Source organism: Helianthus annuus, chromosome 8 (assembly GCF_002127325.2).
Source record: "Helianthus annuus cultivar XRQ/B chromosome 8, HanXRQr2.0-SUNRISE, whole genome shotgun sequence".
In the NCBI taxonomy this organism is placed as follows: domain Eukaryota; kingdom Viridiplantae; phylum Streptophyta; class Magnoliopsida; order Asterales; family Asteraceae; genus Helianthus; species Helianthus annuus.
Window position 1 is genome coordinate 112,647,282 of NC_035440.2, and position 18,490 is coordinate 112,665,771.

Sequence of the window (18,490 nt, forward strand, 5' to 3'; positions counted from 1 at the left end):
GTGTCCACGTAAGCGGGTCTGAGAATGGGCTCAAAGGGGATGGAGCTAGGGTGTGAGGATATATGTATATATGGGTATAAGAGAGAGAGAGAGAGAGAGAGAGAGAGAGAGAGAGAGAGAGCAGGCCCATCTTGGGTGTCGGAGGCTTGCCGTAGACGACGGGGCCGACCTTAGGGGGCGGTGTGCTGGCCTGGCGTCGGAGCCCGCTGGCCCTAGGATGGTCCCCATACCCAGTAGCCTTGCTGATGTGTTTATACACTCCTCGTTTCTTAATGAATCATTACTAATGGATTCCAACTTCTGCAAGAGATCACTACATATGTTTGTCGTGAATCATAGCTAGAATCTTTAATCCTGTTTTTTTTCTTTCTATTTTATCTAGAGTGAGGGTGTACTTTAAAACAAAGTGTGTAATTTAATAAAATGGTATACTTGCATCAATCATAAACTTCATTGAAGTTCACAAAATGATAAGCTGTTGTTTGGGTCATGCAAAAACCTAAATAACCTAGATAGCTAAAGTAAGTCACGTATCAAATTCACGAGGAGCATGTGGTTAATATTACACATTTCGTTCGATTATTTAAACTAAAAGTAACTAAATTAATTTAAACCTAAATTTAAATTTGATTGTTTAGTAAAATAACTAAACAAAATATAGATTAGGTTTGAAAACAGTATAGGGGAAAACAACTTCCTCCGGATTTCAGGTTATAGGTTTCACACAAAACTCAGTTAATTAATCGGGAACCACATAGACATAGTTCTGGAAATTAGTTAAAGTAACGAGTTAATTACATCGTTAGTCCCTTTGGTTTGTGAAAAGTAACAACCTTAGGTACTAATAGTTTAAAGTAACAGTTTAAGGTTTAAACATTTGATTTTGTAACATTATAGGACCTTAAGGCTAATGATTATTAAATACAAACTAAAAACTCAGGGTATTTTCGTCATTTTAGAACTTAGTACTCAACCTTCTTACTTTGGAGAAACCACATGGAGTCATGGACTAACCCCGCAATTAACTATTATAATATTTAGAGTTAAATGATTGGTTGGTCCCTGTGGTTTTCAAATATTGCAGACTTGATCCTAGTGGTTTACTAATTACAGAGTTGGTCCTAGTAGTTGCAAATTTTGCACTCGGGTGATCCTTATTACTAACCATATTAATTTTCTCAGTTAAATGTATGTGAAATGACTAGATTGCCCCTAAACAATAAAAAATAAAGATGCCTCATCTTCTTCCTCTCCACATTCTCTCTAAAACCCACCACCACCACCGTCACCTTCAACCCCCCCCCCCCCCACCACCACCACCACCTTCAATCCACCACCTCCACCGTCACTCCTTCAACCGGTGACATCTGCAACCGGGGACACCACCATACCACCGAGTGTTTGGCATATACGAAATAATCGATAAAATAACCAAACAAGACATTCTGTAAAACTAGAGACGAATTTAGTTTAAAAGGATGGCTAATTAGGTGAATCTAGTATACCGTTAGATCATCTTTTTTTGTTTCAACCAGTATGAAACTGTAAATATTTGCTAAATAATCATACACAGAATCTGTTCTTCCAAACATTAATGACGGTAATGAGATAATCAGATCCAATACTCAAATCCAAACACCCATTAATTAGAAATTGTTTTAATTTGTATATGTCTTGTAGTCACTAATCAATTTCCGGTTGGTGCATAATTATGCTAAAAGCTTTGTCAGATGAGATAGGCCCGGACGCAAGTCAGGATTCGATATTAACGATTCAGATCTTTTTCAGATGGATCAGTGCAATGGAGTGGTGGTTTCATATGCGATATTTGGTATACACAGATACACACGTTTGAATCATGGGGAATTCTAAAACTTCAAATTTTACAGGGGCTTATGATTTGATTCAAGAACTAATGAATATCAGCGAAACTTCAAAGAAAAGTGTTTGTTTAACTGAGAAAATGAGGGTGGGCCATTTTATTTTAGAGAGAGGGGAGGAAGAAGATGGGGGCTATTTTTATTTTTTATTTTTTTATTGTATAGGGGCAATTTAGTCATTTCGCACACATTTAACTGAGAAAATTAATATGGGTTAGTGATAAGGATCACCCGAGTGCAAAATTTACAACCACTGGGACCAACTCTGTAATTAGTAAACCACTGGGACCAAGTTTGCAATATTTGCAAACCACAGAGACCAACCTAGCATTTAACTCAAATATTTAAAAAAAAAAATCTCTTTTTATTTAACCAAGGTTTTTTTATTATTTAACTAAATAATTTTAAAATGGTAAAAAATGTAATACATTTAAAACCATTATATATAGGGAAAATCACTGAAATAGCCAAGTTCACGCCGTCATTTCAAGAATAGCCATTTGACACCTCTTAATGAGCCGTTTCACGAGTTCCCACGCGGCTTAAAAGAGCTTTCCTTAGCAACCACTCACCTTTTGACACGTTGGCGACACCCCTTTCTCTCTCCTCTTTTTGTCATAAATATGCAGATACCATAATTATAAATTAGGCTTTTTAACATTGGAAAGAGTTCCCTGTCCTCCTTTTATATTTATTATTATTTCTCTGTTTTTACATCTCCTTTCAATTCACCCTCTCAAGATTTTGCCACTGCTTCTCTCCTTCTTCACAAGAAAGAAGCTATACATACACAGATATTAGATCTATAGATGCCGCCATTAACGGAGAGTTTAACGTACCGTTGTATCTGTTGATCACCCACTGCCTCTGCAAAATCTCTCAGATCGCCGGCGTTATGCATAAATCCAAGAAATTTATTAGATCTCTTGATCACCCACTGCCTCTGCAAATCTCTCAGATCGCCGGCGAGTATCAGAATTATAGTTTGATCTGTGTTCAGAGTATCAGAATTATAGTTTATTTGTTTTCCGTATCGTTTAAAGCTATAGCTGCTGAGTGGTGGTTGTGGTGGGTGGAGGGTGGTGGTGCTCGGTGAGGATGGTGGTTGGTTGCAGGGTGGTGGTGGTTTACGGGTGGTGGTTGTGGTGGGTGGAGGGTGGTGGTGCTCGGTGAGGGTGGTGGTTGGTTGCAGGGTGGTGGTGGTTTACGGTGGTGGTTGTGGTGGGTGGAGGGTGGTGGTGCTCGGTGAGGGTGGTGCTGCCATTGTATCTGTAGATGCCGCCATTAACGGCGGTAATGGACGTTTGCTCTGTGTGTGTTCTCTGGGTAGTGATTTCGTTTGAGTAAATCTTAGAAGACAAAAGAGAACTTTTTTGATGTGCAGACAAGATGAGAGAGAGAGAGGGAGAGAATGAGGGAACATGGTGATGATAGCAGTACACGTGGCAAAAGGTTATTGGTCAATGAGGAAAGAACTTAACTTTTAAGTTGAGCCGTGTTGGAATTCGTGAAAGCCCATTTTATAGGATGTCAACTGGCTATTTTTGAAAGTTTGACCAAAACTTGGCTATTCTCCTGATTAGCCCTTATATATAGCTTTAATAAAATTCTAATATAAAATACTGTCTAATTATTTGTTTTCTAAACTTAAGATTTTTATTTTATCAAAATTAAACTTAATATTTTAAGTACTTATGAAATATACATATATATATATATGTATATACATATATAGGGAGCCGCTAAAATAAGAACCACCTCCAGTTGTAAGAACCGCGAGAACCACTCTCAACCAATCATAATATGACAACTCAAAGGGTATCATAGTCATTTACCCCAAAATGTCACTTCTCACCCCTCTCTCCTCCATTTATTGATGTCAGTACATCTCTCCTCCATTTATTAATCTCAGAACCTCTCTCCTCCATTTATTTGTTTGAATCTGATACACCTTTCTCTCCCCCTCTCGTTTTTTTCCGGCGGCCGGAGTTGGACTCCGACCAATATGTCTGTTGTTCTTTGCTCCGACGTAATACTCACACCCTCCACTACCATCCTTCTTCACCCTAAGCCCACCACCAACCCCCATGTTTTCAATGATACCACTGTCCGTTTTTCCGATGATGTCTTAGATGATGTTCTTTCTCTATCATCTCTCATCAGATCTACTATGTCTCTCTCCTCTTTTCATTAGATCAAATGTTTGACGACGACGAGGGATGTTGTGGTGGGTTTCACGGAGACGGTGGTGAAGGGTTGGTTGTGGTGGTGGGTACCACCGTCTGGTGGTGGCGTACAACTGCGGGAAAGAAATTGAGGGGGGGTTGTAGCGGTGGTCGTTTGTGCGACTTGGTGGGAGTTGGGCAGAGCGGACCTCCGACCGGTCACCCACACCCCTGAATCAACCTGAAGTCAGACACCATGTTTTGGGGTTTCCTTTGATTTGATTTTGGGTATGTACATCATTTTGTTATTGTTGATGGGGTTTCCTTTTTGATTTGATTTTTGGGTATCTACATCATGTTTGGTTGTTATTGTTACTGGGTTTTTGTTGGGTTTGAATCTGGGTTTTTGTTGATGAACTGGGTGCTTTTTTGATGAGCTGGGTTTTTGTTGGTTTTGAATCTTTGTTGGTTTTGAATCTTGTGGTTTGAATCTGGTTTGTTCTTGTTTGATCAGTGACTGTGGGGTTGATATGTTTTGGATTGGATGGCGATGATGCAAAAAAAAAAAAAAAAAAAAACTAGATTTTGATGACGATGGCGCGGCAAGGACGGCGGAGGGTAGGTTTTTGAACCTGCAACCCCACTTTGCAGCCTTTTTTATTATCGGAAAATCTGAGCCAAACCACGTTTTTTTTCGAGATACATTTTTTTTTATGTTGTTGTTTCAAAAAAAAAAATTTGAGGCGTCGATGACGAAAACAACCTATCTGAGACACCTACCAAGTTTGCGATTTCTGGATGCATTTGTTTTGAGATTTATGGGTGCGTTCGTTTTAACGTAAAAACGTAAAATGTTTTACGCAAAACGTAAAAAGTTTTACGTAAAAATTTCATGTAACACGTAAAACATAAAATATTTACGTAAAACGTAAATTTTTTAACATAAAAAGTAAAACGTAAAAAGTTTTACGTAAAATATTTCTTTTGTTGGGTTTTTTTTTAGGCGTCGATGATGAAAACAATATATCCGAGACGCTTCACCAAGTTTGCGATTTTCTAGGTGCGTTCGTTTTTTCCTAAAAAAGTTTTTGTAAAAAAAAAATAAACCGTAAACTTTTTGACGTAAACCGTAAACTTTTTAACGTAAAACGTAAAAACGTGAAACTTAAAAAGTTTTACGTAAAATGTAATTTTTTTTTCGTAAAACGTAAAAAGTTTTACGTAAAACGTAAAAAGTTTACGTAAAACGTAAAACGTAAAAAGTTTTACGTAAAATGTAAATTTTTTTTCGTAAAACGTAAAAAGTTTTTCGTAAAGCGTAAAAAGTTTTAGGTAAAAAGTAAAACATAAAGTTTTTTTTAGTAAAACGTAAAAAGTTTTACGTAAATGTCATTTAAAAACCGGTGCGTAAAACGTAAAAAACGTAAATGTAGAAAACCGGCGTGTAAAACGTAAAAAAACGTTAACGTAAAAAACCGGCGCGTAAAACGTAAAAAAACGTTAACGTAAAAAGCCGGCACGTAAAACGTAAACAACGTTAACGTAAAAAAACGGCGCATGAAAAAAACGGCGCGTAAAAAAAAACGCTTGAAAAACAGCGCGTTAAAAAACCCTGTTAAAAACGGCGCGTCAAAAAAACCGACGCGTAAAACGTAAAAAACCGACGCGTAAAACGTAAAAAAACGGGGCATAAAACGTAAAAAACCGACACGTAAAATGTAAAAACCGACACGTAAAACGTAAAAACAGACGCGTAGAACGTAAAAAACCGACGCGTAAAACGTAAAAAACCGACACGTAAAACGTAAAAAACCGACACGTAAAACGTAAACCGACACGTACAACGAAAGAAACCGACGCGTAAAACGTAAAAAAACCGGGCCGTAAAACGTAAAAAACCGACGCGTAAAACGTAAAAAAAACGGGGCGTAAAACGTAAAAAACCGACACGTAAAACGTAAAAACCGACGCGTAAAACGTAAAAAACCGAGGCGTTAAAAAACGGCGCGGTAAAAAACGGCGTTAAAAACGGCGCGTCGAAAAAAACGACGCGTAAAAACGGCGTGTAAAAAACCGGCGCGCAAAATTAATTGTTTTTGTCAAAAAATCTGAATTTAAAATTGTTTTTAATAAAAAAATCTTTAAAAAAATAAAAAGTAATATAATAAAACTAAAAAGTAATATAATAAAACAAAAAAGTAATTAAAAACTAATAAAGACAAAAAGACAAAAAAGTGTTATTTTACTAAACTACCCTTTTAGATTAAAAAATTAAAGACATAATAAGACAAATTGTATTTAATATTAATTTTTCTTACTTTTAATCTCATCCATTAATCTTGTTGATCTAAAGGCTAGAAAGTGGTTCCTATGGTTCTTACAACTAGAGGTGGTTCTCATTTTAGCGATCCCCTACATATATATATATATACATTTATATATATGTATATACATATATATATACATTTAGGGCTGAGTTCATTTCAGAACTCTAAATAACTACAGAACTTTCAGAACTCCTAATAAACAATCATTTTATATATAAGTTTTTGTATTTAGGATCTTTTTATCATCTATTATATGTATTTCTTTGTTTACATACATGTTAAAAGTAGTTTACATATGTTTAATTGCCAAAATTATATATATGTGTCATAACTAATTACATATATGTAAAAACACTAGTTTACATATGTGCAATTATAAAATTACATATAAAAAATGACAAAATTACTCTTAACATGTATGTAATCGTAAAAATACACATAAAAATGATAAAATTATCCTAAACATAAAAATATATAAATAAAAAGATTGTTTATTCGGAGTTCTGCGAGTTCTGTAAATATTTATGGTTCTGAAATGATCCTGGCCCTATACATTTATATATATATATGTATATGTATATATATACACACTAGCCATTTACCCGCGCGATGCGGTGGGAGTGGTGATTTACAATAGGATACTCGTTTAACATTAGTTTATCATTCGTCTCGTGATATATTATATAGTACTTAAGTTAGTTTTGTTATTCGTATATGTTGGCACTAGTGGGTATATAAATATATCTCTAGTGATAAACCCGCAGGATGCGACTGCAACGACAATTTACAAGGTGGTACTCGTTTCTAGTTAGTTAATCAATCGTCTTGGTTAGCATGGTATTAGTGGGATCACATAACAAGCCATATGCAACAACTACCAACATCATCATTTTCAAGTTCAAACTACATGTGTGGGTGGCATATTAAAAGATGGTACAAGTGAACTAACTTAAAAAAGGAAGATAAACACCCTACATCATCAATGTAGAAATCAATATCAGCGTTTTGGATATGGTCTTTCCATCAGAAACAACAGAATGTGTTTTGTGCTTGTATGTCATCAAGATAGTCCAGCTGAATGTGATACATCACATCCGGATTGTTTGAAAGCTCACTTCCAACAGCTAACATCGTCTTAGTTGGACCCACAAAATCTACAAAAAGTACATAATATTGTAAGGAACTTAGGGGCTGTTTGGTAGCCTCTTAATGACCATTCAGATGCTACCTCTTAATGGTTTAAAACCTCTGAATGAATAAGAGGCAACCTCAAGTCTGAATGGTTAAGAGGTAATCTCTGAATGGTAAATCATCACATGTCACATTCTTCTACCTTCTCATTGGTAAAATTCTTAATGGTTCCATTAAAAGGTAGCCTCTTAATGACCATTCAGAGGCTACCAAACAGCCCCTTAGAAAGTAATGTACTAAAGCATTCTCAAACAAATAAACAAATCAACCACTAACTAACAATATATCTAATAAGTATGAACATGACAATGCTTCTATATGCACCAACGTTCAACTTTTGAAACCTAAAAATTATCTTATTCAAAATTTCGATCGATAAATCAACAGAAAATGTAACAAATAAAGTTAAGTAATCACGATTAATCACTGAATTATTCATGAACATTATGACCAATCAAATCCACCAAATTGCTTACCAATGACCAGAAATTCAAGATCAAAATCATAAATTAAATAACCTCAACTATTCCACTATCAAAATCACGAAAACATTATTTACAAAATAAAGTCAATCACTCACTAAACTAAACCTCCAAATCAAAATGAAACAATTTACCGATGCTAGTCATAGGATTAAATCCGAGAAGAGGTACTAAAACAGCTAGCGGCGGCGGAAATACAACCATCGGCGACCGAGTATGATCACCCTAGTTCTTTTTCAACCTCGTTGTCATCATCTTCATCAGTAACCACAAAAAATTTGACAAAAAGATTAGCCATCATCTTCATCAATAACCACAAAAGATATGACAAAATTATTAGAATACCAAGATTTACCAAAACACACTTGTAACGGGTCATACGAAACCTAAACACACTTATCTCGACGTAATGAACAATAGGTTAAAGAACCAAATCATACTTTAGTTAGTTAATTGGCTCAATCGAGAAAAAAACTAACCCAAATTTACCCTATAACTGCTAGCTCTCTTCATAACAAATAGCTTTTGAGATGAAATCTAATACCCCGTAATTGCTAGCTCTCTTTACAATATAGTAACCTCCGTCATTGCCTAACCCTAAAGAAAAGATTCAGAACACAAATATATAGCAGAATCATCTCCAATTTAAAAACCGAAACCTTAAAAGATACCTTTGATCTCCCACTTCTATCATAATTTATAGAATACTTATCCAGATCACTGGCCTCCAAGTAAAGCTCCTGCACAGATTGCATTATGTTCATTCATGTAAGAATAACCAAAAAAACTTCTATGATTTTCAACTTTCAAGACGTTACAGCTGCTAAAAACAAGTTCAAGCATTATCAAGTGCCAAATACCTCATAAAGAAGAGACTGCAAAGAAGACCAAATTTGAGATGACCTCCACCAGTTTTTAGAGGGACAGATATGTCTTCAACAACGACGACGGGTTGTGCTCGAGGCTCTAATGAAGAGGAAGATGGTGGAGTATGAGAAACCCTAGAAGGAAAATCAAACATCTACAGATTTGAAGTTGGGTGGGGAAGAGTTCAAAGGTTTATTCACTACATTGTGTTTTAAAAGTCTTTGTGTGATAAAAAGACCATCTAAACAACTTCATTGTCTTCTCCGACAAGCAGGTGGCCAGGATCTGGGAAATAGCGAAGAAACAATTGATTAGAAGAGAAATTAAGATGTAAATGAGTGAAATTGGTACCAGATCTGGATTTGGCAGATACATATATATAACATAAAACAGAGAGGTTAGGAAGGGTTTTGGTTTTTATGCTTTATGAGTTGTATCCCATGCATTAAAACTTGTAAATGTTGAAAAAGTGGCAAATGACCATTTCTGTCCTTCGGATATGCATTATATATATTTTTAAGATTTTGCGACTTGAACGATTTTATTGGTGACCATTATCATATAAATCCGTTAACACTCCAGTTTATACGTAATATATCTACGATTTGCGCGTCGTAATATATATACATAAATGTGCACATATACTAAATATGATAACACGCGAAATCTCATTAACGTATTCATTTTATCATTTTTAAAGAACGTATACATGAAATAACTTATCAAGTTAACATATGTATCAATTTTCATGCTCGACAAACAAATTAAACATTTAACGTGATTTTACCGATTCTACCATTTAAGCGCACAAGTGTACATGCATAGTCTAAATTCCCGCTATCATGTCAAGACTTAACATATTATACATATACACATCCATTGTATTTTATTCCAAAAAAACATTTGTTTTAGTTTTCAAGTTTGTGTTTAATCCAAGAACAAGAGAAACTTCCATAATCATCTATATCACCATGAATCAAGAACAAGATTTTTAAAGTGAGTTTTATACCATTAAGATTCTTAGTGGGTTTTGACAAAAATAATGATATGGAGCCTAATTCTAGCTTGAAACTCCTTGGAAACACTATTAAATCTTCAAATGGACTTGAAACAAGACTGCATGAACATGAATCTTCAAGAACATGATTGAAATTTGAAAATGGATATGTGTTAGAGGGTGTTCGGCCGTAGCTTTTTATGAGAGAGAGAGAGTAGAATGTGTTTGATTTATTTTTTTGGAATTATGAAGATATGAAAGATATTGATAAAGGTTTAATCATTATGTCTTAATTCTAGTTCCAACAAGTGTCACAAACAAGGGTGTGGTTGGCTTAGAAGCCGCCACCCATGCCTTTCTCTCTCATACTTTCATGTTTGCATATATATATATATATATATATATATATATATATAGAGAGAGAGAGAGAGAGAGAGAGAAAGTATAATGTACAAAAGCCCTAATCATACTTCACGTATGCGACTATCCTGACCGTCAGATCTTTGTGATTAAAGCATGATTAATTTAAACAATTAACGCGTCGCCAGCGATTAAGATTTTTCATTAAGGGCAAATTAGACATTTTTCATTCTTGAACCAGGGTAATTCAGACATTTACTAACATCAAGGAAATTATGCGAGTTCGTTATCTCCTGCATCTCGGTAATTACTATTCGTATCAGTTTCAAATAATTTCCGTTTTTCAAATTATCAAATTAGCGGTTATTTGTGGGCGATTAGGGTTTCCACCACTTATTGTTTGTAATGGATCCACAGAGTAGTAATGCTCGAAACATAGATGATATTGAATTTGAAGATGCTGAGGTCAATGCCGGTCGTGATGCTGCAGAGCAATATAGGAATCCGACATCAGACAACCACGTTCTATATATTAGACGAACAGACCAGTAAGCTGTCAATTAAATGGTTTCAATTTTCCAGAATTCAACCAAAATTATTGTTGTATGATGTGTTGTTTTTGCTCGTGCATCATTTTTTGATTATTAGTTTTTTTGAAATGTAATATAATCACGCCTGTTTATAAGCTATGTATTGAAGAAGACCTATGTAATTTCACTAACCATGCATTATTATTATGAAGTATACATTACTGGATGCTTTTTTTCCTTCCTTCGGTATAATTTGTCATGCGTTATTATTTTTGATGCAACTTGCATGATTTGTTCTTTCCCTATGTGTCTTTGGTTAGGGGTCATGTTTATAATTTTTTTGTCATTTTTAAAATGTGTAGATGAAAGATTGTATATTCCGTAGGTAGCTTCATCATGTGTTCCTGTTATCGGAATGGAATTCTCTTCCATAGAGCAAGCATATGTTTTTTATCAGACATATGCCAAGAAGTCAGGGTTCTCTGCTCGAAAAGGAGGTGAACATCATGTTGGTGGTATTATCAAGACTAAATACTTTGTGTGTTCGAGGTAGGGGCATAAACCACAGGAATTTGATGATCCTTATTCGAAGTTGTCTAAGCCATATAAACATAGGAACAAACCGACCATTCGAACCGGCTGTAAAGCTCAAACTCAAATTAAGCTTTGTTCGACCGATGGGGTGTTGTATAAGGTTGATAAGTTTGTTCAATCGCATAATCATTCATTCGTGTGCCCCAAAGATATGCATTTATTACCAGCTTATAGACATCTTTCCGAAACATAAGAAGAGATGATATGGGAGCTTGATACATTGAATCTTGGGCCAGTGAAAGCCTTCAATATAATGAGACAAAGATACGGAGGTTTTGAAAATGTTGGCACAACTAAAGACGATTGCAAGAATTTTAGAGCTAGGATACATAGCTATATCGGAGAGTATGATGCAGATATGGTTATCAATAGGTTGACCGATAAAAAGCAGTTTATGGTTGATTATTCATTCGTTCATTCAGTCGATGAAAACAAACGATTATGTAACACCCCGAAAACCGGTTTGGTAATTAAACCCCATTAATACTAAAGAGCGGGTATAATACCGTTACCAGAAAAGATGAAACCGGAAATTATTAGTATTTAAATAAATAAGCTTAATAATAAATAAAAAGAGGATAAACACTTTGAGAAAACAAAGTATATAGAAGGCCCGAGTTAACGGGACTTAAAATAAAACGGGTTATGACTTCCCGAACCCATTAAGTTAACTAGGAATAATTAACCTAGTTAGTAATATATGATTAAGTGATGAATAATGAATTATACCTTCTTTTGAAACAAAATAAACATGAGGGGCCAAAAGGGTTAACTTGAAAGTTAACTAAATAAATAACAAAAAAAAAAAGAAACACACAGTGTGTGTTCGTAGGAGCGACCAGGAGAAGAGGGGAGGGAGCCAACCCTAGTTCTTTAAGAATCTTCAAATTGAAGCTCAATTCAGGGCCAAAATCGATGCATGAACACATAAAAACGTTCACCAAGCTTAGGGGATCATGAGGTATGTCAAATTTTTGATATTTATGAAGTTGAAATCTTGATGTACTTATGAAAATCGAAATTCAAGCTTGAATGATTGATGTTTGGGTGAAAGTAGGATGAATTCATGTTTAGGAGTAAACCCTAGACAAGTATATATTGAAATCATGCTTAACTCAAGTAAATTCAGATTTTGTTGATACTAAATTCATGTATGAGATGTTTTTAGGGTTTTGATTGCTAAAAAATAGTGTTATAATGTCAAGAACATGCTTAAATTGAAAGCTGAATTCAAACAGCTCCTAATCAGAATTTACAGCTGATTTGTATTGGTTGTAACCTGAACAAAACATGACAAAAACATGTGTTTCTTGAGTCTAAAATGTAATTCCAGGAAATATCTTTAAAACCCCACTGGAATCGCATTTTTTTGACGAAAATTGAGCGTTTTATGAATTTTTCCGTATCAAAGGTTCAAGCTGCGTTTTCTGGCAAAATTTACAGCCCATTACGAATGTCATAACTCAATTTTGGAATTTAGTTATGATCTCAAATTTTTACTGTATATAGTTTTAAGCGATTAAAAGAATTTCCAATTGGAATTTCGTCAATCGGATAAACGAGGAATTGTTAATGAATTTTTCTATAAGCTGCAGTCAGAAGTGACCAATCTGATTGCAGCTTAGTAAATGAATTTTTACGAATTTTTGGTAAAGATTTAGATCTTGAAATTTAAACACAGGGCCTAACCCTCCGAGTGGTATGCCACATAAAAAAATCATAATTTTTGAAGACTTGTAAACAGGTTAAACAAGTCACCAAAAAACAGCCCATTTTCAGTGATATGAAATGCCTAAATGAAATCGCGGTCTACTTGGTTGTGTGTAAAACGTGATTATATTAAGTGTTCAGATGAATGCATAGAAATGTGTAAGGTGGAAGATCATATTAAATTATGGTTAATCTAACCACCTTGTGAACATTGGATAATAGTTTGGCGCTTAACAAGCTAGGTGGAAGCTTGTGGATGAAGCAGGTCAAACGGAGCGAGTATGGAAAGAAAAGCGTGGCATGGATGCAAGGTAAGTGAAGCTTACGCCTTTTATTTTATTACCAATTACTTGATTTCGAGTATTGAATCTGAATTATGTTGAGTAAATGAAATATGATGTCCCGGCACGACTTATGCACGAGTCGGAAAAGTGAGAATAAAATAAGAAACCATGAATTATGGTAAAAACGGTTAAATAGTAATCCGGACATGGACTAACGAATATATAAAGGAATTTGAAAGGACGCCATTTTGGCATAAGCCATAACGGGTCAAACAAAACGAGAACGATTCCTAAGTAAGATGAATTCAAAAATAAACCGGGATAGGTGAAAGGGGGGTGAAATGGTAATTAAATACCATCTCGTAATGATAATTAGTCATTTCGACTAAACGGGTCAAATGGTGTTGTTAACACCGTTTGTTAATAATATTTGATGATCGCTTGTCGAGTTTTGTGATTACAGGAATTATCACATGACCCGTCAAGGACTTTTGTCAAGTATTTAAACAGGTCAATTTTATGACCCGAGCCAGGTACGGATATTTAGAATTATAGCTAAAGGCGATATTTTGGTCAAATAATAGCAGAAGTCCTTCGTCGTATAAATGAAGGGCTAAATAATTGACAAAAGTCCTTGACGGGTGAATAGAGCAAACAACCTTTAAAGAGTTCTTTTGAATTAAGTGTCTTGTTAAATTTAGTCCTTGAATACGTATAAAAATGGTGATAGGATGTAGACCTATAGAAGCGTGATTTAAGCCTAAAAATGTAAAATACTCGTAACGGGTCAAAACGGGTATATATGCAGAACGGGTTAAGATTTCTTAAGGAACCCGTAAAGTTGAATCTTGAAAATTAGTAAACGGATATAACATGATGACCATGGTAGTTTTGGAAGAAAATAACAAGCTAGTTTGGTAAAAGCATGAATGGGTCAAAAGTGTGATAATTGAATTTCAAGTTGAGAGCTTGAAATCTAAGATTTTTGTGAATTCAGATGCAGGATTTTACTTCATATGAATGAGAATCAAATTACGGTCATGTAGGAAAAAGAATCGAGTTAAACGGACTTGTATAGCAAAAGTTATGCAGGTTTTAAGTTGTTAAATGTTAATTTTCGTAGCTGGGCAAGTGCCACAACAATGAAACAAACCTGCTGTGAAAAACAGGCCATCGCGGTACGTGACGGCATATTAACATTACGGTCCCGCGACGCGACCATCGTCGCGGGCCGTGAAGGATGACTAGAGAACGGTCGCGGGGCGCGACCGCCTATTATTTCAGAAATTTTGTTTCTTTTCTATTGTTGGTCCTTAGAACTTGCTTATACGTGATTAAACATGTCAAAACTAACAGTTTGTGTGGTTTTGGCAATAGGTAAATGCTCCCAAAATGGCCGGATGAAGATCAAGCGATTTACAAGAACCGAACACATCAGAATGAAGCTTCCGCATGGCGTTTTGATGTCGTTGTAAATGACGAACTTATATATATATATATATAAATTATGTTGTAAATTTTTAATTTGTAAAAGTTTTAAATTACTCGAATTTCTAAGAATCCTTAATAGTAATTACATGTTAAATTTTCGTTTTATATACGAAAACCTTTAAAATATCGGATTTACAAGATGAGTGTTACAGATTAACTTGCATGTTCTGGACCGATGGTTTGTGCAAACGTAACTATGCTGAGTTTGGAGATCTCATATCGTTTGATGCTACATTGAAAACCAATAAGTTAGTCCTCACTTCAATGTTATTCCTGTTATTTTATTTTTTGTATAATCTTCTTGTTTTTTATTCATTTTTTAATCCACATTTTGAAGGTATAAAATGGTTTTTGTACCTTTTACTGGTATTGATAACCACTATCGGAATGTGACGCTTGGAGCCGGGTTGCTAGCATCCGAAAGCGTTGAATCATACAAGTGGCTTTTACAATCATTTTTGGACTCATTTGGTAAGCAGCCGAAGGTGGTCGTCACTGATCAGGATCCCGCGATGAAACAAGCTATCGAAGAAGTGTTCGATAAGAGTAGGCACAGATTATGTATGTGGCACATAATGAAGAAACTTGCTGATAAGGTTAGGCTCAACTATAACTTGCGTGATTATTATTACTACCTGCGTGATTATTATTACAAACTGCGTTATTATTATTACAACCTGCGTGATTATTGTTACAACCTACACTCATTTGTTTTTACTTGCCCTTGTTTAATAAGTTCCAATTCTTTGTTTTAATAGGTGGGACATGAGTTGTGTAACAACGAAGAGTTCAAGAGACGTACGTGTGACATTGTATGGACTGATTCGGTTGTGCCAGAAACGTTTGAGAGAGAATGGAAGCTAATAATGATTGAATTCGCTCTAACCGAGAATAAATGGATTGATGATATGTTTGGCATGAGATCTTCGTGGATTCCAGCTTTCTATCGTTATGAGCCTATGTTTGGGCTTATGCGGACCACCTCCAGATCAGAGAGCGAAAACCATTTTTTATGTCAAGTGGCGAATTCTCAACTTACCCTTGTTGAGTTCTTTAACCATTTTGATGGTGCAATGGACGTGCAAAGATTCAACCATCGGAAGAATGACCATATATCTAGAAATACAACCCCCGATAACTTTTCTGAATCTACTTTAGAGGATGATGCTATGAAAATTTACACCAGGTCAATTTTTGCTGATCAACAGTCAGAGTTACAAGGAACACTGTCCGAGTGCCTTCCTATGGAGACTAAAATTGAGGAACCATTTTTGAAGATAAGTATGAAGGATTGGAAAGCCCACGGCGATGTTTTACTAGAGGTAACACTATCTAGACCAGCTAACATGCGTTATTACATAACAACGTGCCTTTTTATTTGATTTTTTAATTTTCAATTGTTTTTGTTTAGGTTTGTTTCAAGAAGGGGGAGGATGTAATTGCATCATGCAGTTATCACAGGTTTGAACAATATGGATTGTTGTGCAAACATATATATTTTGTGTTCAAGATGTTCAAAGTGAAAGAAATTCCCAACAAGTATGTTATGAGAAGATGGACCAAAGACGTGCTACCGAATGATCTAAATAATACATTTGATTTAAGTGTTGATGATAATGATGCGCATAAAAGGCCAAAGAGGTTGCATATGAGATAATGCAGACCGGAGAGTATCTTATTGGTAACTTGATGAAAGATTTCGATCATCTACTTGTAGTCAGGGATCAGATGAGGGAGATGAAAGAAATGGTTGATGAACTTCGCATAACCAAGCCCATCGATCCTAAGTTTGATAGATATTCAAGGTTAATCGGTTACGAGAAACCGAACACAGATGCTCCACCTACAGTCCGTGTGCCAACCGGTATTAGAAACAAAGGACGCGGTTCACATAAGCGGATTAATTAAAAAAAAAGAGAAAATTATTAGTCTAAAAGTCAAGAGAAGTCGGACATGCAGTGTTTGCAATATCAAAGGTCATGATATTCGAACTTGCGAGGTTTTAAAGGGTAAAGTTAGTGATGCCGATAAGAATGCAAATAAGAAGGGGAGGAAAAGAAGAGCAATTCAGTTAGAGAATGATCCTGGTTTAGTTGACGAAGAGGACGAGGAGGTAGAAACTGATGAGGAAGAGGAGTATAAGGAGGTTGACGAAGCAGATGATAGTGATTCTGAATGGGAAGACGAGTAATTTTTGAACCACAATTGCATTCATTTAAACATTCCATATTTCATGCTTTTATTAAGACACAACTTTATGTAATCTATGACATTCACAACATTTTACCATGGTATGCGTGATTAAATATCTCATTTGATTCTTTTTTACCCCTTTTCAATATTCAATGCGTGATTAATCATAACTATACACGACTATGAACGACTATGAAATGGAGATCTCAAATGACCATTAAACCCCTCTCTAACATTTTTGCATAACCTGTCTTAACCCTTGTTCACAACGATTTCCACCCAAAACATACCCAAGCACAGATTTTCATCATCATAACTAGCGTCATAAAAAAAGGCACATACGTGATAATAATTAACATGCATTTTTCATATTAATAATGCTAAAACAACATTCATAGATGCCTCAAAAAGGTCTGAAAGCATGTTATAATTAAGCCCTGGATGATTTCCCTAAATATACCCACATATGTGTTTAATACACCAAAAACCACCATAGTTCAAAATACCAACAACATTAGGACATCCCAAAAATCATCAAAAAAAGTGGATTAATCAGCCATACCACTTAGTTCAGTGTCAGTATCTTCCCAAGCTCTTTCTTAGTCGTCTCCATCTTATCTTTAGCCGTCTCCACTGCATCTTTTAGATATGAGTAGACCAAGTTATCTGCAAATGACTGATCATGCATCATCTCTATGCCTTTGTCCCTCAGTGAAGATTTTGGTTCTTCTAGTAGTTTGCCCCAAACCTCCTAGTTCATTTTTTGCTATTCTAAGAGCCTCCCCTGCACATCCAGAATACAGTTAGAAGAGTTAACATTAGAAGCAAGCTCTGTCAACCTGCGGGTTGACAGGAGCTCCTTGATTGCTTCGGTTGCGGGATCTGTAGTCATTGTTGTTTTCTTTGAAGAGAGCTGTTATGTCTTCTTGCATAAGTCTAATAGGGGGGAATCATATATGTATATAGATTGTGAATTAATAGGGTAGTTGAGAAAGATTTGGTAAGTAAAATTAGATATCTTACATAATGACTAGTCATATCGATTTAAGAGTCTATGTGTAGGTTTCATTATTATTAAAAATAATTATATTTTATATCAACTTGTACCCTGAATATTGTTTAATATTTTTAACAAATCTCAGTAGCTTACATAATGCAATGCAGTAGCTTACATAATGCACAATATCGTGATTAAACACATGCGTTATTATTAAATACATGCGTGATTATTAATAATGCTTATATCCATGCGTGATAAGTTGTTCCATGCGTGATAAGTTATTCCATGCGTGATAAGTTATTACATGCGTGATTTGTTATAATAGCGTGATAATTTTGTAAATGCGTGATTTTTGTTACATAATATCTGTACTGGACTAAGAAAACCCAAAAAAAAAAAAAACAGCTAGGATCATTCCT

The 18,490-nt window shown here is 35.2% G+C and overlaps 2 protein-coding genes across 2 annotated transcripts; both read left to right on the plus strand.

Annotated features, from left to right (window-relative positions):
* Positions 1 to 15,744: 15,744 nt before the first annotated feature.
* LOC110870535 (protein FAR1-RELATED SEQUENCE 5-like) lies at positions 15,745 to 16,535 on the plus strand. The gene is made up of 2 exons (XM_022119715.2): positions 15,745 to 16,200; positions 16,290 to 16,535. Exons 1-2 carry the CDS (start codon positions 15,745 to 15,747, stop codon positions 16,533 to 16,535), a joined length of 702 nt encoding a protein of 233 aa, XP_021975407.2.
* A 71-nt stretch (positions 16,536 to 16,606) lies between these two features.
* Positions 16,607 to 17,069, plus strand: LOC118481033 (AT-rich interactive domain-containing protein 4B-like). The gene is made up of 2 exons (XM_035976117.1): positions 16,607 to 16,742; positions 16,855 to 17,069. The coding sequence occupies exons 1-2, from the start codon at positions 16,607 to 16,609 to the stop codon at positions 17,067 to 17,069; spliced, it is 351 nt and encodes a 116-aa protein (XP_035832010.1).
* The last annotated feature ends 1,421 nt before the right edge of the window (positions 17,070 to 18,490 follow it).